Below are 21,784 nucleotides of genomic sequence, written 5' to 3' on the forward strand. Positions count from 1 at the left end.
CTCTGCTTAGTCTGTACAGGACTGTGTTTAGAAGACACAATTTGACTAACTGACAATTAGTAAGCATTTACTTTCTGAGCTATGGGAGAACGTGAGGATAAGAGGAGATGGATTCAGGTATCCCAAAATAGGGTCCATGATTCTCTTGAAACTTGCCAGTGAGTGATGTAGAGCCCTGAGATAGGCAAGGAACAGACATTTCAAACCAAGGTTATACCAGAAGTTAATCCCAGTGAGCTTTCAGTCTATGTACTGCTTGTCTCAGGACCTGATATGAGTATTTCAATATTTTGTTTTTCTTTTTAACATGCATTAAAGGACAAAAGTAAATATAACCAAATATTTTAACCAGTCTTTTGGGATATGGATTCCAGTGTGTCTGTGTTAATATATGTTGCTCTGCAATGACATGTAATTGATATTTCGTAGACAGGAGAATACGCCATGCTACAGAGATCTTATACAAACACTTGGTGTGTAGATCCTGAGTCAGGAGAAGTATTTCAGCGTGGCAACAAAGATTCAGATGGCAATCCTGAGTGTGAGTAATGCTTTACTCACAAGCTGTGATGGCAGTGGTAATGTCTCATACTTTGCTACATACGTACTTCTGTACTTTCCTTTTTGGAATGATTCTCATGGAAACTTGGAGCTCTATGGTCTGAATCCTCAATGATAACTTCATGCAAGTACATATCTTTGAGAGGACAGTTGAAAATAATTACCATTTACTTTCATAACATGAATCATAGAATGGCCTGGGTTGAAAAGAACCACAATGATCATCGAGTTTCAACTCCCCTGCTATGTGCAGGGTCACCAACCACTAGACCAGGCTGCCCAGAGCCACATCCAGCCTGGCCTTGAATGCATCCAAGGATGGGGCATCAAGTATTCAAGTATTGGAAGGCTGCAATGAGGTCTCCCCAGAGCCTTCTCTTCTCCAAGCTAAACATTCATAAAAACAAACCAGTGTTCAAAAACTGATTAATAACCTATTGTCACTTTCTACTCTTGCCTCTGCAGAGAAGTCTTTGGGCTCATGAATGAGTTTAAAGGATGAATTCTGAGCTGTAGGAGCTAAGTGACATGCAGCAGGGGAGTGACAGAATCACAGCATTGAGTCCATTTAACATTGTCCTTGACTGCTCTGCGCAGTGTGATTAAATCTATATTATTTTGATGTTGTCTTCAAATAAATATAGAGGTTGTTCTTCAAATAGAGTTAGAACTGTTGAGCTCTCATCAGAGATAAGAGATCTCATACTACGATTCTGTGACTCTGACATAATTCCTCCAAAAGGCTGGAGAAGCCCTGCTTAGAGAAATTGAGATGTCCAAAAGGAGTTAATCCCCTGGCTCTTTGAGCAGTACAGGCAGCTTAAGAGTAAACATAGCTGTGTTTCTTTCTTCAGTTTCTCAGCTAGTGATTTTCTGATTTCCACCTCCCATAGAAAATTTGGGATAATAATCTTCAGTCTTCAAGCAAAGTTTCTACCAGAACATCTGTATCAAGTGCAGATAATTGCTGAGGATGAGATAGCAAGTTAGATGGTACCTTGGTCTGACCCAGCAAGTCTGCTCACCACTTCTTATAGATGACCTACTGATAGAAGTCTGGTTGTCGGTGTGTAGCGTACCTGATGGGAGATAAGTAACTGCATTTTCTCTGAAGAAATAGCAGTTAAATATTTGTTTTCTGAATCACTACTCAATGTATACTCCAACACTCGTGGTTGAACAAAATTAGTGAATATCAACTTAATTGCAAGTTGGGGTGAATGTTTCGGATCTTCTTGGGTTTGGATAATTCCTCAAGCACATGTCACTGCTTTGTTTATTTGTGATAAAAAATAATTATTGCTGTTTATAAGAGCATACTTGTGAGGTTAGGTTGTAAAGGTATTACATTTCCTTATCATATCTTCTACTTTCTTTCCACCATGTGCTTTGTGCAAATTCATACAACGTGCTCTACAATCTTCAGGAAAAAAGTGTGTTTTGTCTAGTGCAGCTAAAAATACACACATTTCTAAATAAGCTATTGCTATACTCTGTTTTTCAGATGATCAGTTTATCTTCTGTGCTGCATCTTGCAATGATCTTTCTCTCTTTAAAGGTCCTACTTTCTGTAATATGTTGAAGTTGAAAGTTGGTTTACGAGAAGTTGGGAAGGGTTACGTTCCGAAATGTGAAGAGGCCAATGGGATATTCTCACCTGTACAGTGCACCCAGGATGAAGAAACCTGCTGGTGCGTATTTGACAATGGAGAAGAGGTACCTGGGACACGAGTAAGCGGAGGAAGACCTGCATGTGAAAGTAGGTTGCTGCTTGAGGCATTTTGCTTCTCTGCAAATTTTGCTCTGGAACCTGAGCCAAATCTAATTTTGTTATAGTATTTTGTTATGTTTAAGCTTCTTTGTTCGGACAGTTAGAGAGATTTTTGCTCAGGTGGTATGATTATCTTTGTGTTATAGTAGACTTCTGACCTACCTGGGTGCAGTGTCCCATTTGTTTCAAGTGCTTTGTCAGGGAGAAAAGAGAAGGGAATGAATCTTTGACTCCTTATTCATAAATTTGGTTAAATCAAAGAGCTGTTAAGCTAAGCTAAAAAGTCAATCTGAATAGTTTGCTGCAAACTTGAACCAGTTCCAGTCTGAGCTGGCTCTGGGATTAAAAGCCATTCAAATGACTATAATAAAATTTTAAAAATGTATGCTTCTGCCATTCCTACTGTTGGCTAGTGATCAGAACTGTGGAAAGGATGTGCCAAAACATTAGATATTTGCAGAGTATTTCCGGCATTATTAGAGCTGTGAAGTACTGGATTTCACTCATGGTTTCCAGTGAGATGTCCAAGTGGGAGACGTTTGGATAAATTCTATTTCCAATTGTCTTCAAACGTCTTCCCAACACTGAAGTAATCTAAACAAATTAAATTTTCTATAAGGCCATGCTCCAAAGTGCAATGATTAATTAAAACTTAAAGAGAAACTTAATTGAAACTTGAAAGAGATTTGAAAAGAAAACCTTCAACTTCAGAGGCAGTACCTGCAGGACACCACAGTTTCCACAGTTCATTTGTTGTTTTTCTTTTAAATGAGAGCTTTTGGTAGATTTTAGAAAATCAGTCCCCATGACAATAAATTGTTTAGGTGTCCTTTAGTGATTCTGCTATATAATGAGAAAAAATGTGTCCACTGTGCTGACTGTGTCAGCGCAACTAGCTGTAAAGCATTTTCATAATTGATATAATAATCAATCCGGTAACTTCTCTGCTAATTTAGAAACCAGCTACACCATTTTAGTTGGAATCTCTTATACCAATAGACAGCTTTGAGGATAGGATCATTTGAGAAGACACAAGGAAATCACAGGGCTTTGTCTGCCCCAAGCACTCTGGTGCTATATAGAGATGCTTAACCAGGCTCTGAAGAAATGAATTCCAGAGCTAGCGTGGTATAGTTATGTGCAGCTTTATAGCTATTCAGAGAAGCAGAGCTTAGTAGTATAATAAATACAGTGCTGCCATCTTGCTTTCAGGTTATGGGCTAGGATTTCTAACACTGGACTGTGTAATATTTGTTTACTCTTTTGTTTGGACCAGCTGGAGGAACTCAACATGGTGCACAGCACCCAGTAGTGCAGACTGACTTTCTGATAGACTCTGAAGGTGAACATAAAAGGTGGAAGAGCATGCAGTAGGCTAGAGAAGTCAGAATTAGTTGTAAATGCAAAGTCCTTTGTATCTCCTTATCTCACATAAGATCGTTTTCTGGATTTCCCGCTAATTTCCAAAGATCTTTATGAAATATGATAAAGAATGTTTAAATGTACCCTGGGATATGGCTCTGATTTTTCTGGATTTTGCTTGCATATTTGATGTTTCTCAGAATCCTGAAATACTGTAGTTTTCATAGAAACAGCGACTGAGTTATTAATGATCTTCCATTTTTGAAAGAGTGAGCTGAGAAATAACTGCCTAAAAAATATAGTGGAAACCTGGAGAACTGTTTGTTATTTTCTGCATAAAAATACCATAGAAATAAACTTCAGTAATTTTCCTGGATTTTGAAAAAACAATAGAACTATTTCATGCTAAACAACTTAGTAATGACATTAAAATTAAGAAGCACAAATTATATTCCCCCTCAACCTACTCAGCCTGGTCCTGGAATCTACTCATAATTATTCTGTAATCTTTCATTATCTTGGAGATCTTCTCAATCAGTGAAAGAAGCTACTGTGGTGGGAGAATACAATCAATGTCTCTTCCAGCGTCAGAACAGACAGCTGTAAACACCAATAACTTTTGAGTGCCCAGTTCTTACAATACGGTTTTCATTAGATTAATCATTTCCATCGGCAACAGAATTCAACTTCTATTTGACATGCAACAGAGAGCTGATGCCAAGTACCCTGGCAGTCCCCACATGCACCTCCCATCCCCATTCCTGCTTTCCACAGCTCTGGGTGGAGATAGAGAAGACAGAGCCTTTTTTGGAGAAGACACTTTCCTTCTGGAAATGTTTAGAAACACCTGTGGAACAAGCGTCAGTATTCAGCTTGATTCTGGCTCATTCCTCCTGGACCAAGAAATTGAGTTAGAAATAGAAGAATGACAAAATGGTGAAGGCTTGATAATGATCATATAGGGAGCTACATCTATAGAGAGAGATAAATGAGCAAATTGCTGATTATCTTGGCTGGTTGATGGGGTCTTGGATGGAAACTATGAACTTAATCAGGAAACCATTCATCCTCTTTATTTTTTGTGTGCTGTCTGTTTTTCTAGTTTACACACAAGCTCCCATTGGGACAGACGGTACAAGACTGTAGGAGCATATGGCTGAGGCTGGATTTGACTTGATGGGTAAAAAAAAAAAAGTGCTAGAGAAATAAAGGGAACACAGAGCTGGTTTTTAATATTTGTTAACTTTGACTAAAGGGCTGTTAATAGAATTTGCATGTAACAGTGGATGTAGTTGGCACTGATCATGATAAATACTATTATCCATTGCAGTGTGATATCTTATTGTCCCATTATCTCTGGTGGTTTCATAAAACAAGGACATCAGATTTCCATCTTTACTAAGAAGAGAGATAGGAAAGAGGAAGAGTGTAGTGTCTCCATTTACAGAGTTATTAAAGAAAAGATGTTATAAAGGAGTCTTGGAAGAAAAAGGATAAATTTTGTAAGCCAGAAAGACCAATTTGAAGATACTGAATTGAATATTTCAGAATTACAATGTCCATGGCTGGAAAACAAAGAGGTACTGTAGCACACTGGATCCCAGATTCATCCTGCAAAGTTGTGAACATGAAATTAAACAACTCCATCAGAAGGGAAGGCAGAGACTGCTCAGATGTGAGCCATCAGCAGAGCTCATCTTCGTCCAGCAGCTAGGGAGATTGGGACTGATCTTAGCACTGTTGTTTGGAGAGTGGCATACAGCAAGCAGATGAATTGTAGGATATGAGAACTGTTCTTAATATTTTCTAACTTAGGTAGCTGTTTTTTTTTTTTCTTTCTGTTTTGTAAATCTAGAACTCAGAAATGTGTCTAAACATTAGTAAAATATATAATATATATATAATATATAAGATAATAGTCGGGAAGTAGGTTGGGATTTGGCTAGTATTGAACAAAGCAGTTCGTTTGTACACATTAGTAGAGGTTAAAAATCATAGTAGTTAGCTTGTTATATTACTCTGTTGTAGTAGTAGGCAAGGAGGTCTGAAATTACTGTATTGATAAAGATCTTGTTGAAAGGTAGATCTTGTACTATCTTGTAATTACTAATTTGAATTACTATCTTGTAATTCAAAAGCCATGTCTCACAGCTAGGGACCTACTGTGTCACCAAGGAACATCCTGGTGCCATTCAGTTCTTGATCTTAAAGTTTTCAAACTCCATTCTAAAGCAAACTGAGATTTTTTTTTGGCTGTGTCTATTTCCACTGGATATCCTCCATGAAGGTTGATGGTAAGAAACCTTCTTCTCATTTCCTGCTTAAATTTATTCATAACTGTTTTAAACTTATCTGTTCTCATACACCATGCATGTATCTTTCTGTACCCAGTGCATTACCCTTTAAAGTCAGTAGGAATCTTTTCATCAGGGTTAGTAAACCGAACCAGGCTGACATCCAACCAGTTCTAAGTTGGTATGAGGGGGAAATGCACAACGTGCTGCCCATGTTATGTGAGGACTATGAGGACATTTTAAGAGAAGTGTATCACTCTATGTATTAATATATTCCCTTCCTCTCCCATCTAAAGGTCCCCAGTGTGCTGTGCCATTTGGTACCTCTTCTCTCCTCAATGGAGCTGTGTTCTGTGACAGTGTTTCTGAGCAAATGTTGGGCGTTCAGCAATGCCGACTGGTGTGCCGCCAAGGCTATAACAGCGCTGCTTCCAACACGTTGTTCCAGTGTGATGTGCAGAAACGTCTATGGATTTCAGCTGCCCCACTCTACCATGCCTGCCAGAGTACGTCTAATTACCATGGGTTGGGAAGGGCACAGAGCAATATAAACATATGTTCAAAAATCCTTTTTCATCCATCGTGAAGCTACAGTGTGAGTTGAAATGATAGGACGCAGTTATGTGGGAGTTTCTGAACTAAGGTGCAGTAGATTAATCCTGACTTCTGCCATCTTCATCTCTGTACCTGGCTGACTATGCCAGAAATAGTCCAGCTTTTCCATAATATCTTACTATAAATAGTAATTCAATCTATATGCAGATTTTCCTTTGCAAGTTAAAAGATCCTGGCACCATGAAATGATTCTGATGGAATCACTTAGTTCTGGAAGAACAGATGAGCACCAGATGTTTGAATTTGGCAGAACTTGAATATTTATTTGCACAGTCAAGTCACTGTTACTTCTGCATCTTTTGTAGCAGCCTGTTTTTTAGGATTATGGCTTTCATTGGCTGACACAGTACTTTTCAAATAATTTTTCTTTCAAGAAAAAAAGAGACACACCCTTTAAATTTGGAAGAATAAGTTATCTCTTCAGAGCTCACGTGGTTGAGTATTAATGTTGGCCTTTTCATTTATTTCAAATAAATGAAATAAATAAATGCTGAACTTTGACAAATGCAGATCCTGATGCCAAGTTTGCAGCTATTCCTCATCTCCAGAATGGATGAGAGTCAGTCTTGAAACTCCTGCGTTACCATATCTCTGTTCCAAATGTAAACAATTTTAAGCTTTGAATACTGGATTGAGATTTTTGTTTGCCCTTAATCACGGTTTTGACATTTTTATGCTATATAATGAGGTAACTCTTGAGTTTGCCTAATGGCAGTTGAATAGCTGTTTATAGGGAGTGTGTGATAATCTAATACAAGTTTCTATTTAATGCACGTTAAGGGATTTTGCTTGGCAATTTGGTTTTGAAATAGAGAGTGGTTTTAGAGAGAGAGGAAAAAAAATTCCAACACATCTGATGGTCATTGAACAAACTTCACAATAATGGACAATTCATCACACCTTTTTACACACCACATTATCCATTTGTTCCAATGGGTCATTACCCACAGTCTTAAAAATTGTATTTCCTGTTCCTTATGTGTACACTTAGAGCTTGTGGTTTAAATCAGATCTTATCTACTATCCAATAAACTGAACAGACAGAGGGTTTTGTGCCTTTCAGGAAGAAGCATGTTTTTGTGCCCTTTGGTCCTTCCCACTACCCTCCTTGGACTCTTTCAAGTTTTTTTTTTTTTTCTACATTTGTTTAGGGAGCAAGTAACTGTGCTCCATGAAGTGACACTTGTACATAGTGCAGTGAAGATCTATAGAGGAGCACAGTGAGAGAGAGCTCTGCCGCTTCTCCATGTTGGTAGGACAAGAGCCAGCTCCATTTGGAGGCTATGTGATCATATCACCCCTATACTGAACCTGAGAGAATGAAGTCCCCAAGAACCCTGTGATCAGTGTAACCCTAGTGGAGACAAGAAATTTTCACCTTTTTGATTTTTCCTGGCTAAGAACTCTCCAAATAGATTTTCATTTTGAGCTTGATGAGTCCATCCTTTTCTCAGTGGTTTGTGTGATTTGGCTTGCTATTACAAGATCAGAAGGCACTTGAAATGTCCATGTCAGAGCTATTATCATGCAATCAAATTTATTCTCTCTCAAAGCTTGATCTCAAGTTAATTTGACAAGCTAGGCTTCTGAAGGGCCATTTGAATTAGTATTAATTGTTATAATGATTTTATCTGAGAGAAGCTAAGGTTTATAGGTCAATAATTCCTTTTTTTTTTTTGTTTCTTTTTTGGTTGTTGGCATAACGTTAGCTGTTCTCTGGAAATTTGTATCTGCCAAGTCTTATAATTTCCCTTATCATTCTGTGGGTTAGCAATCTCTTTACTGTTTAACTATTACACCTGGCTTTCTCTGTAGAGCACAACATACATGTTTATCAAGCAGTCTCTACTGACAACTCTACTGTTTCCACCATGTTTTCACAGCGAGATGTTATTGATGAAGGTCAAAATGAGAAGTAACTTTGAAAGTCAATTTCTACATTGAATAGTGAAGCTAATAATGCCCTTCTATTAATTTTTAGAGCTCCAGTTGTTTCAGACAGTCCAAGCTCAAACACACTTTCAGCTCCTGCTACCTCCTCAGAAGACTTGTAGTTCTGACTACTCTGGATTACTCCAGGCATTCCAGATATTTATTTTAGATGAATTGAAGGCTCGTGGCTTTTGTCACCTACAGGTAATTTCAGTTCCTTATTCTTTGTTGCTTAGAAAATAGAATAAAAAATAAAAGAAAACGGTATGAAAGAGAGTAGAATTTTGCATCTGTAAAATAGAGGGAAGAGCAGAAAATACCATGAAGTCTGCCAGGGCTGACAGCGTATGAAGGACTAGGAAACCAGGATATTTAGACTTGCTGTCCCCGTGTTGGGCAGATCAGATCAACAGTAGCCACAGAAGTCATTAGTCTAATATTTATTAAAGTGTGTTTTGATGGAAGTGAACCTTTTTACTCTTGTGTTTTTACAAGCCCTTTCGAAAAGATTGCCTTGAGCATATCACAGTGCAAATGAGCAGAGAAAGACCAAGAACTAGGAGATTCTAAGTCTGACTAACCTTAATTTCATTTAATTTTGAATGCAAGGTAAATGCTTTTGGAAACACTGGCTCGGTTTCTGTCTGTGATGATTCCTCTGTCTATGTTGAATGCCTGAGTGTGGACCGCCTGGGGGTGAATGTCACATGGAGGGCTCTGCTGGAAAACATCCCAGCAGTTTCTCTCCCTGACTTACACGATATTGGTAAGTTTTTCCTCTGATGTTTCTGTAAATCAAACCTTTGCTTCTTAATGGTTTTGTTTCCCTCTGTCTGCTCAATAAAAAGGCAGTGTTCACAAATGCTCACTGAAAGAGTCCTTATAACACTGGAGTTTTTTCTGAGCCTTTGGTGTTATATTTCTCTTTTCAGTCTGTGACTACAGAATGAAAAGAGGATAGAATTGAGTACTGCTTTCAGAAAGTGATGCCTCTCCCAGTTCCTTTAACATGAAAATTAGTTTAACTGTTATGAGCTGAACCGATCTAGAGGTTAATTTCCATTGGGAAGGTCCTCTATAGTGGAAAATACTGTGTTCCTTATTGAACTGGGCTCAGAGAAGCACAGTTCACACATTGCCCAAAAAGATAACCAATTCCTTTTAAGTATGTGTGTGTGGGTTGTTTGTTTGTTTGTTTGTTTGTTTTCCCCTTTTCTTCTTATTACCTTACCTTTGACAGTAAAGAATGATCCTTACTTCAGAAGTTCTAAAGCAAGTATGCAGACCACTGACTGGTGGATCTTCACCGTGGTTTAAAAGTGAGTTTGAGGTGCTGTAAGGAGCTTCTTTCAAAGCATTCAGCATTTTCTCTTAAAATAAAAGAAGAAAAAGACACATCCCAAGTTCAAATGCCCTCTGTGCCAACATTTCTCTAGTTTCCTGGCATTGCAATGATGTTCCCAGAACTAAATATAAAAAACTCTGCCTGCACATGTGCTTCTCTCTAATTCTGAGACACAGAGATGTGACATACAGCCTGATCAGAACCGAGTTCAAAAGCCTTCAGGACTTGACTAGCGGGTGCAGTGATCGTGTGTGGTTCCTGGCTATACAGGCTGTTTATGTTTGCATCCATTCCGTTGTACCAGATCATAAAGGAAACATAAATATTAAGTGGTTTGTAGAAGGTGGATCAAAGTATGGTTTAGTTTGGGTTTATACAGAAGTTTACATCTGAAAGCATTCTGCTTTGAAGACATTGCATTTTTTACCCTCTCAACTCTATAATTTTTCCATAGTACTAACACTGCTCTTCAGAGAATTACTGTACAGTTTCAGAAGAGGCAGCAGTCTAGTGTAGGGAGATCAAACAACCTGCTGTACATATACTCTTGGTTCAATCAATTTCCATTATATTTTAAAGCAACTTTGAATCTTTCTGTTTGAGCTGTTTTATGCATCATCACTGGTGTTCATACACACTGAGTGCGTAAATTGACTCTCTGATTTGAAAATCTATATTATTAAAATAGTTTTGATCTTTTCCTTGCTTCTTTATGGATAAAGGAGAAGTTTTGCTCTCCATTTTTCCTCCTGTGATGAAATTGAGAAAAAAAAAATGCTAAACAGAAGCACAGAACATGCATGAGTTCCCAGTGAAGAACCTCAGTTCTAAATCATCAGCTGGGAATGTTTCATTACATTTTTTCTAACAGATATTTTCATGTCTTAAATTCTGAGGCTGTGCAAATGTCTTTCTGAGATGATGCCATTTGGCTTGGCATCTTAAATCTTAGTTCTAAAATACTGAGGAAAACTCACAGAAATTTCTCTCTTTTCTATTCAACAAGCAAAACCAGAAATGATTATAAAATTACCTTTTGTTGGATGGGAATATAGCAGACCGTTCCCATCAGTGACACTCGAGGAAATCAGTCACAACATTGAGACATTCCAAGGCTTACCTGTCTATTTGTCATGTATGAACATGTATATTATAGTTCAATGCCTGTTTATATATACTGCCCATATATACCATATAGACATAGACCCATGCACCCTCCCAGGAACTCCATACTTACTGATAGTGTTATGAATGATTCAACACAGAGGATTTTTTAAGTAAAGGAAATTCAGCAGACCTATGTGGGTTCTTACTGGTTTGACTCTCTGCTTCTTTTCTGTGTGTGAATTCCCTCCAGCTGTCATTTCTAGGTTATTTTTAATTCTTCTACAGCTAGTTACTAGAAAATTCAGAAAGATATTCGCTTGAATAAAAGGCTAATCTTGTTTCTGCTTTCAGTTATAATTTCTGACAAAACCTTTGCTAAGTGTTATTGGTTGTGTGGCAATCTCTTATTACTTTCTCACAAGCTAAGTATAATTTGGCTTGAGGTTGAACCCAATTTATGCTTTTTTTTGTTGTTGTTGTATTATATGTCGGCACAGCAGAAAACTAAGTTGCTCAAAGCCGGAGGAAACAGAAAACTGAGAATATGAGCAGCATAGCTGGAGCCTTGTACCTACATGTGAAATTCTCTCTTCACTCTCAGGAGTGAGACCTGAGTATGGGCTACAGTGCAAAGTAGGGAAACTCACCACGTGAGAGGGCAGCAGTACCCTCACCTATTTCCCTTAAGCACGTCAGTCACAACGTAATAATCTTTGTGCAGTGTGTGAGGTGTAACATTCCTCACCCTCTCTTTACGCACATAACATCCTCCCTGTGAAAATTCAATTTCCAGAGTCATTGGTGTACTTGCAAACCCGGAGTACATAGTGTGCAGGACTTCCCATTTGCTGGGTTACAGGTCTTCATAAGCTGTACCAACATTTAGGTCAGTGCCATAAGGCCTGCTAAGATTAACAGAAGACAGAAGCACAAAAAATTCTCTGGGAACACTGTTCCTTGTAGTACTTCTGGTGCAGCCAATTGGGGAACTCACTCTTTCTCTTGTGCTGAAAACTGTTCTGGAGCAAGTAATCAGAAACAGAAGTTGCCTGGAAAACTAAGAATATGGGAAGCATGGGAAGATGCTCAGTGTTTTCCAGCTTTAAACACCAGCTTCAGCAGCTGTGAGGGGAGTGCCTACTGAATCAGTAGTGTGACAGCAGCTGATTATTACATAGTTACGAATGTCTTCAAAACTAACTAAGCCAAATGCTACAGAAGAACCAAATATAGCCATTGAAACAACAGAAACAAATTAAATCACTTTTCATTTTCTGGTACTTTAATTTTTGTGCTTGCTGTTTTTTCTTTTGCCCTGCCATGGCCTGAAGGTGGACTAGATAATCTTTAAAAATACCTTCCATCCCAAACCGTTCTATAACTCTATAAGCCTGCTGGAGTTCAAGAGGTGTTTGAACAGCGCTCTCAGAAATGTGGTTTAATTTTTGAGTAATCCTGTGTGGAGTCAGAAACTGGACTCAATGATCCTTGTGGCCACATTCTAACCGAGGATGTTCTATGATTCTATGATTGTTGCATTAGGACCTCTACATATACTAAATTTAGGACTTTAATATTGTAAATACTATGCACATTCATTCTTTTCTGCTGTTTGCTAGCATGCTTGTATTTTGTATTTGAATCTGCTGATGCTGTTAATTAATATAATATTTATCACTCTTTATTTTGTTATCCATTTCCCCATGAGGAATCTCTTTCATATATTCTTCTTCTTATATTATTTCCTTTAGAAAATGCACTTGTTGGAGAAAAACTCATTGGAGCATTCATTAAAGAGATTGAGGATGGTCGTTTTCTGCTATATTTAGACTCCAAGCAATTTCTAGCAGATTCATTCATTGATTTTCCCCAAGATGAAGAGTTTGATTTGTCTCCAAGAGTGCAGCTGGGATGTAGAAGCGGGTTTCAAAGAATTTCGTCTCCTGGGAAAATTGTCCCAAATGCACAAGGATGTGGTATGCCTCAGTTTAGCTTTCCCTTCATTGATTATGTTAGGGATTGATAAAAAGATACAGTTCATAAGTTATCAGCAAGATTGTGTTTATGGTTAATAGGTCAAAGGCATAAAGTGTCAATTTCAGTGACAAATCTGAGGAGGGACAGGAATTATTACTTTGGTTACTGTTTAGTCCTTGCATTGTAGATGGATTTGAACCAGTGATTTAGAAGTAGACTTCATGGCACTGATACTGTATGGAAGGTTTCACTAACATTTATTGGGATGTTTTTAGACCTGTCTGGTATTAGAAGGTCTTTCTGTACTGTGCACGATCCTTACTAAGAAGCAAAGATAACGTAGTCAGTGCTTTGTATGATTATACACTACCCAGAATAGAAACCCAGCTACAGAAATGGCAGAAATCTTGAGTCTGAGAATTCTTGGGCCAAGTCCCAGTCAGCTCACATGGAAGCTTTCTCTGTGTTGGCCAACACCCAGACCTGATTGCAATTCTGTCCTTTTTTCATCTTCTTTCCTTCTGTTTAGTCTACTTCCCTGGAATGGGCTGTCTTTCTGTCAACATCCTGCTTGGGGCTGCCAAGCCTACCTCTTCACAGGATCCCTGTGTATCACATCATGCTGCTGAAAACCCTCTGTGTTAACAGCACCGCTCTTATTTCTGTTGACATCAACCATCCTACAGTGCAACCCCAGTTGTTCTTGTTGTCCCAATTAGCCTCTGTGATCCTGTGCCTTTCTGATGTCAGTTTGGGATTAATTGGGATTAATTTTGTCTAACTCTTTTGGAAACTGAGTAGGGATAGGTATAAGAGCAACAACAGAAAGTATGGGATAAATTTTCCCAAATGTGGAGTTTTTTCAAATGGGTGAACTTGAACACTATGTAGCTTAATTTAGAGATCCTAAGGACAAATCAATGAAAAGACACATGAAAAGAACTTAGCTCTGTGCTTGATATGGTGGTTCTCTGCAAATTAGTAGTGCTTTCTAATGTTCAGCTGGTTACAAGAGCAAGAGCAAATGTTTTTCAATTTCTGCAGTCAAGGGATCTGAATAATAATGAAAAAGGGAAATACCTGTGCTCTTGTTGTGATTTACCCTTGTTTTACTGTACGTTTTTATGCTCACTTCTTAAAATATTCAGAATGTTTGTTAAATTTTATCAGAATTGCTTTGACCAGAGCATAACCCAAATCAAACACAGCCCTGATTTTATAGCCAAACTAGCAGCTCAAGGCTTCATTAGTAATTGATGGAACCAAGAAGCACGAATCCCAGAAGTCTCCTCCTGGAGGGAGGAGAGAGCAGTGCAAGCATTGGGTAGCAATCAGTTGTAATAATGTTAAGCAAACTTAGCGTGGGTCCACGTGGACCAAATTGAGTCCATTGGTAACACTTAGTTTCAAGCCTCAAGACTATCCTCTAGTTTCTTATCTTTTTAAAACATATGCACATTAAAGCTTGCAAGAGTTGAGTTTGATGGGTTGTCTGACTTTCAGTGTCACACACTCAACATGAGCACAGGGATATTAGCTTGCAGCTGATGTTATACATGCCTTCAAGAGCTGTAGATTCTAGAAAACATCAGTCTCTGTACCAATGTTTTGCTCTTTTTTTGCTGTTCTTTATGTCCTTTTGTTAATCTAATGTAAAACAAAAAGCTGTTCTACTTTCTTAAAATGTGATGAGACACAGATGTTACATCTGCATCATGATCATAACTACAGAAAGAGGAAGATGCTTTGAAAAGCTTGATTTCTTCTTTTATAAAATTCAATTGCTTAATTAGTCACTCCTATCCTTTGCATTTCGCCTTGGATTTAGGCATGGATTATTCGTTTCATTTTACTTTCTTCTGCTGTTTGTTTGAGATGCTTATGATCCTTTTTGCATGTGTTGGAAAATGTCTTTAAAATGTATCACACACACTTGTATATTAAGCAATATGCATTAGGAAGGAGAATGTTGTCTCATCCAGGATTCTTTCGGCTCTTTAGTGGGTTTTAGATATGTATTATAACTACTTGAGAGGAAGATTTCAGCCTCTCTTTTGTCTCATCTTGGAATTTCCCATTGGACCATTTAGAGCAAGTGAAGGAAGATATGATCACTGACACTAGCTGTCTTTTTAGTCTGTTATAATTTAGGTGCTTCAATAAGTTAAATTAGTTTACATTCCCATGTGCTGGCTAGAGCAGAAATTCATCATATGAGTTGTAGTGGAGATGGCCAATTTTCCATCATGGTTTCTCTCTAATACAAGCTTAAAATGCTGTCAAAATACAGGGCAAGAACAGAAATAAAGTTTTGCACCTTGTCAAAGTCCCAAAATATACATTTGATAGTGTTTTGAAGGAAAAGTGCATCTGGAAAGCAACTGTGAAATAATAAATAAAGGTATTGTCCTGCAAATATATCTGTGACTCTTCTGCTTTAATGATCATCTGAATGATCTGGAGGGAAAGACGGTGCTGCATGATCTCCCAGAAGACAAAGAGTTTTCTTTGGAATATGCAACTGTTCAGCTGGAAATATTACTTCTGAAAATATAATTTTCAGAACAATCCTATTTTCAGCCTAAGGATATCTGTTTGTTTTGTATTGGGGTTGTCATGTGCACAACTAGTGACTTTTAATCCAGCCATTTATGTTTAGCTTGGAAGTGCTTACAAAAACTTCTTTACTAGGAATTCTGAATGAAATTGTTACCAGATGGTGAATTTCTGTACAAAGTTTTTGGAATTTTTACTCATTGGGGTCTTCCTCTTTCTGCCTATAGTGTTTGTGGAAGTGACTCTGTAGCCTCAGTTCCTTTCTTTTCTTTCACAAAGTGCATTATCTTATTATAAATGGTCTTGACAGTATTCAGCTAGAAATCAGGCCTGCACTTGGTGTTTCCAAAGAGTGCGTAGTGCATTATTTCAGGCATGTTTTTAGGATGATCTGAAAATAAGAAGTCATAGTATATGCAATATGCAATATAATATATAACAATAGTGAGTTTAACGAACATTTAAGGAGTGTTTTTGTTTTGTATTTTTTCTGTATTATTCCACTTAGAAATACATATATTAAAGGCTTGAAACCTTAGAAAGTCTACCAGCATGATAAAACATACAGTAGTTCACAGGTGTGCAAATGCCTGAAATGGTTGGATTCCGTAAGAGTAATGATGTTGTTCTGTTTGCAGTTGTTTGTCCTCCAGGCACTAATTTCCAGAATGGTGAATGCATTCCCTGCCCTCTTGGCTACTATCAGTATCAGACAGGACGTTTATCTTGCATCAAGTGTCCTGTGGGCAAAACTACCATCTCCTATGGGGCATTCAGTGCTGATGACTGTAAGTTGAGTCCATTTTTCCCTTTGTATTTTGACTTCAAATATCTGATGAATATTTTTTTTCATCTGTCAGGTTGAAAATAAATCTTTTCTGATTTTTTTTTTAATTTTTTATTAATGGATATAATTCTTTCTGCATATATTCAAAAATGTTTTTCAAGGACAGAATGAACTGTCTGGTGTTTAGATCAAATATGTGTGAGAAATGAGTGGTCAGTCTCATCCAGGATGTTGTGGTTCTTTGAGACACGTTCATTGTCCTGTGGAATGACATCTGGATATTCACTTAGCAAGAAACATCTGATATAGTCAATTTATTGGCATTTTCATGAATATTAAAGGAGTTTTTGCCTAGCTCTTTCAAGACCCAGCTTTGGTACAAACACTTCAACAGCTGATATATTCAGTAAAGTTAGTGTATGCATTTTAAATGACTTGTTTTTGTAAGCAGTTCTATAAAGAATACCACTTGTTAAGCCCATGGATAAAGCTAAAAGTAAGTAGTCACACTGATGACTTGGTATTATTGATGAGTACAGGAACTGCTTTGTTTTGTTCCAGTCTATGTATTCTCTTGGGTGAGATAAAAGAGAGGTTTTATAATCACCCTAGCATCAATTTATTTTTGCCTAAAGAAGACATCAGACTTATTTGTCATCTTCATTATATCTGTGTTCCCAGTTAGGTATTGGTCTCATGTGCTTTGCTGTTTACACATTAGAGGTTGAAAAGTAGTTAGAAAGATGCTGCTAATTTAAATCAAAGTCTTTATTCTTTAAGTTAAAGCCATATTTCCCACCAACAGTGGATTTTATTTTATTTTTTTAAGTAACAAATAAATTGTTGTGGTGGCTCTTGTGGTGTTCGTCATAACATTTCAGGAGTCCATTGCAATAGACACTGAACAAGCCTGTGTGAAAATACAGTTCCTTCTCTATACTTCTCTACTTTACAGTGCTTATAACAAGGGAGATTGTATGCATACAGAAAGTCCCAGAAATGTTCTGAATGTGTTTTACAGTGAAAACAAAGAAGTGAGATAAGCATGTCTTAAAGAATAAAACATCATACAAATTAGAGATTAATTTGCAGTAAAGTTTCTATTGTACTTAAAGTTTTTTGTCCTGTTGATGCTTCAAAACCCAGAGACAACGCTGTCAAACTTCTCATTTTTTTCACCTTGTTTACAGGTATTACTTACTGTCAAGGCAATGAGCAGGGTTTGCAGTGTGATGGGGATGGTCAGTATAGGCCTTCACAACAAGACCCTGATACTGAAAAATCCTTCTGTGTTGATGACTTTGGAGCAGCTCTGGATTGGACTGAAACAGATGATCTCCTTACAGACTATGAGTGCTTAGGTAAGTGCCAGAATAATGCTTGGATATGTTTTTATCCAATGTAAGTGTAACTGCCTTATGAAATGACCCAGTGCTCCACAGCTGGTTTGCCAGCATACTCATTTTCCCATACTTGTGGCCTCTGCCTTCAGCCACATTGCTCCTTACTTCTGTTTTTTCTTGACTGGATTGACAAAGTCATTTCCTGTAAGCGGAGAGAGAGGAGATTTCTTTCACTCTCCAATGGCTGACAGTGTTTTATGTATGCTGATCTCCTGAGCAGGAGAATAATGAGTAGGCTACGGGGAACAAAACAGAATGATGAATTTCGCTGTAAAATTATCACTCGTCCATGTGATCCTGTAAAACAGACTATGTTTTACAATGACTTCATAGCTGTGGCATAACATCACCGTCTGGGCTCCTGATGTATGGTATTTGGCTTGGTGAACATGCCCTTGCAAACTGGGGAAACTTCCTTCTGCTTGAACACAGTTGTGAAATTGCAGTTCTCAAACAAATTTGGAAAACAAAGTTAAACAAACAATAAAACAAAACAAAATGGGGAAAAAAAAACAATACTGTCACCCTTCAAAAAATAAAAATAAAAAAGCCCAAACCAAATTAAAACCAGCCATGATATTCCTAGAAATTGTTTGAAAACATTTACCTAATACTCCACTGCTTCTGGAGGAGCCTTTGGAACAGTTGAAGTGGAATTCAGAAAAAATGAAATTGAAGAGATGACAGAAAGACAAAGTAGAACATAATTTGTTGGAAGTCCAAAGGAAAAGATGCAAAATGTGGGCTTTGTCAAGCTGGATGTGGTACATGTAAGCATATGCAAGAGATCTATCACCGAAGTCGTCCATCAAACAGTCTCCTGACTGCTTGCAATAAGGTTTAATTATGACCCTCAAACTCAAAGCTTTTCCCTTTCCCAAAAATTAGTCTTCCAGCATATTTTATATTCATTATATAATTGGCATCAAATTTAATGGAATATTCACTTTAGAAACTGATGTTATGTTGAGCTCTGAATTAGACACTTTTTATCTTTTCTCTACTTTTCTCCCATATTACTGAAGTAGAGAAAATGGAGGAATGGAATATCAGAATTAAAAAACTAACCACAAAAGCAAACCAAGCAAACAAAAAAGAAGAATAATAGAGAAACATTCAACGTGCTTCCAATTTTGAGTTAGAAATGAGGGCAGCAAACAATTGCAAACAACATAAAAATACAGATTCTTTTCATTTTTATGAAAATATGTAAATTCTGTTTTCAACCAGGCATTGCTGAAAGATGCAGATGTAAAAAGAATTCAGTTTACTGTAGAATTAGGCTAATGCTTATATTGTGTTCTCCTGTATTCCTCAGAAGGAAAAACTTTCCAGCTCTGTTTATGCTCTCCCCAGTTGCAATGGAGTGAGAGAACTTTTTTTTTTTCTTTGAGTTTTTGGCTAGCCCTTATGTTCTTTCTGAGCAGAAATGATGGTTTTATCAAAAGCACCTGCTCACTCAGCCCTGACAACAGTGGACATTTGCTTCTGATTTAGCCCGGCTGTTTTGCTACAGGAGTACAAATGATTGTTTTAAGAACTTATCCTTGAATTTTATTTTGTGGTTTATGCAGTTGTTGCAGAGAGAAAGGCCTGGGTTCTTCCAGCTGAACCTCTGTGCCTGAGTGTGCAGGGATGTGAAGGGCTGCACCTCCAGCTCTTCTACCAGCAGATATCTCATGCTGGCTGAGATTGGACCAGGACTCCTGCTTTTTAGCTCTTTAAGGTCTAGGTCAGGTGTTCACTGCAGTGAACCAAAGGTCTGAATTGGCTTGATGAGACTGGGGAAGAGGATGCTGAAGGGAAAGCTTGTTACTCTACAACTACAATAGAGGAAGTTGTAGTGAGGAGGATGTTGGTTTCTTTTCTCAGATGACAAATGTCAGGATGTGAGGAAATGGTCTCATGATGGACTAGAGGAAGTTTAGACTGGACATCAGGAAGAATTTCTTCACAGAGAGGATGGTCAAGCATTGGAATAGGCTTTCCAGGAGAATGGTGGAGTCCCCATCCCTGGAAGTACTAAAGAGACATGTGGATATGGCAGTAAGGGACATGGTTTAGTAATAGGACTCAGATCCGATTGGTGATTGGACTTGGTGATCTCTGAGGTTTTTGGCAACCTAGATGATTCTATGGTTAGAATTTATGGAATTTTGAGCAGAGCTGGGACAAGAGAGGGGTGAAGCTAAAGTCACCACATTCTTCCCTTCTTAGCATGTTGTGCTCACTGAAAGATATTAGTTTATCAGCTGACGGACACACCGTGTATTATAAGTAATAGAAACCTGAGCATAGTGGTTGTAATGTCTCCCTGTGTTCTTTCACTGACTATAAAATTCTTTAGGGCATGGCCAGGGCCAAACCTGAGCTTAAATGGATACTTGGCCGCATTTGGTGACCTATGGATTTTGCATCATAGAATCATATAATCATAGAATTGCTCGGTTGAAAAATGCCTGAAAGATCATCAAGTCCAATCGCAACCTGACCATAACACCCTAACTCTAACAACCCACTGCTAGACCCCATCTCTAGACCCCATGAGCTTTTCCTAATCTGTGAACAGTGTTGCTTGATGGGCTTCCTCACACATGTGCAGTGTGCAGCTCAGAGAGAGTAGATTTAAATCAAGTGACAGTCTATAGTTAAATGTTCAGTGAGGGTGTCAAAAAGGAGCATGCTGACTACACTGCCTACAACAAATCCCCAAGCTTAAAGTTAGTGGATAACAATGGTTGTGTGCTCCTAAACTTGAGTATGAAGCTCCTAGATTTCCTTTGTAGCCAAATTCGGTTGGAGGTGACTTTTATTTCAATGATCGTTTTTCAGAAAGCTGGTTCCCCTGTTGACTCAGTAGTTTGTTCTGTACCACAAGCAATGGAAGACAATCAGTCTGCTGCTGGCAGGGAAGTCCTACTTGAATATAAACTGCCAGACCACATCTGGCTAACTGCTTCTGAAAGACAATGTGATGCTGTTTTTGCAGAACAGAAATACATGCCCTTATAGAAGTCCCTCTTCAGCCTTCCGGTAGGCCCCCTTTATTCCTACTGTTTCCTGTGTTACCTGTGGAGTCAGAGTACATCACTTAATGAGTTATTTCCCTGTAAAAGTCCTTAATTTTTACTTCTAGCTAAAGTCTCCTTGTCTCTCTGCAGCATGGGAACTGATATTTCTGTCTTTGTTTGGTTTTTAGTGCTCAGAAAATTTGAGAAAGTTCCTGCCTCTACATTCGTTTATGGGTCAGACAACGTTCAAATTCTCAAATCTCAGTCATTTGGGAGAGACCTGCAAAGTCTAACTTTTCAGTGCATTTCAGGTAAGGAAAACTCTCAGAGAATCTGCACAGACAATAGGAACCATCTTGGCGAACTCTGAATCCTTTTGTATTATGAACTTATGGATAAGTTCCTAGATGAACTGTGTGTCTTGCAGTTCAGTGCTAGCTTACTGCTAGCACTTGTCATAACTTTGGTTCACAGAAGAGATTGCTCTTTCTTTCAGAAAGAAATCTTATGACTTTATGTTCCATTTTAGGCAAGTCATCTGAGTTTAAATCCAGAAATTTGCAATACGAATGAGAGCCAAGGTTCAAACCAGGAAACCATCAGACTTTCCAGATACTTAGAGAAAAAAGAAGAATTAGATGTTCAGCCCATGTGAAATTCAGATTCTTTGTCTCTTCCCAGATTATTTGATTGATGTATTAAAGAGGAATAATAACCTTTGCTTACATCATAAGGATATTGTATGGAGTGTAGATGTATTCCTCTGCTGAGTCTTACAGCATACATATTGTATTGCCTTTGGACACATCACATTTGCTGGCTTATGTTGATTCAAAGCTATCTAAAACCACAGTTGCACTGCTTTCCAGGTGCCTTGCCTTGTGTCTCCTAATGCAGACTTGTGAACAGAGGTAGAGGTGTAGCATTCAAAATAAATACACCCTGGCTCTAATAACAAGGGTAGCCTGTGTCAAGGGCTAATATTAAGCACTGGTTGAGCTTTGGAGCAGGGAAGCAATGGAGTCATCATCCCTGGAGGTGTTCATGTATTGTATAGATGTGG

General features: G+C 38.1%; 1 protein-coding gene across 3 annotated transcripts in view; it reads left to right on the forward strand.

Moving 5' to 3' along the window:
• TG (thyroglobulin) overlaps window positions 1–21,784 on the forward strand; it is a 140,352-nt gene that overhangs the window by 19,460 nt on the left and 99,108 nt on the right. For all 3 annotated transcript variants that reach the window (XR_005850750.2, XM_040673446.1, NM_001389477.2), the window contains exons 15-23: window positions 430–541; window positions 2,120–2,320; window positions 6,285–6,494; window positions 8,585–8,739; window positions 9,145–9,301; window positions 12,739–12,963; window positions 16,159–16,308; window positions 17,498–17,668; window positions 20,910–21,032. Coding sequence is in view for 2 of the 3 variants with exons in the window: in XM_040673446.1 (XP_040529380.1) it covers window positions 430–541; window positions 2,120–2,320; window positions 6,285–6,494; window positions 8,585–8,739; window positions 9,145–9,301; window positions 12,739–12,963; window positions 16,159–16,308; window positions 17,498–17,668; window positions 20,910–21,032 (1,504 nt within the window). In the remaining variant the exon portion in view is untranslated. The remainder of the gene's footprint in view (window positions 1–429; window positions 542–2,119; window positions 2,321–6,284; window positions 6,495–8,584; window positions 8,740–9,144; window positions 9,302–12,738; window positions 12,964–16,158; window positions 16,309–17,497; window positions 17,669–20,909; window positions 21,033–21,784) is intronic.

The sequence above is a fragment of the Gallus gallus genome, chromosome 2 (genome assembly GCF_016699485.2).
Source record: "Gallus gallus isolate bGalGal1 chromosome 2, bGalGal1.mat.broiler.GRCg7b, whole genome shotgun sequence".
NCBI lineage: Eukaryota > Metazoa > Chordata > Aves > Galliformes > Phasianidae > Gallus > Gallus gallus.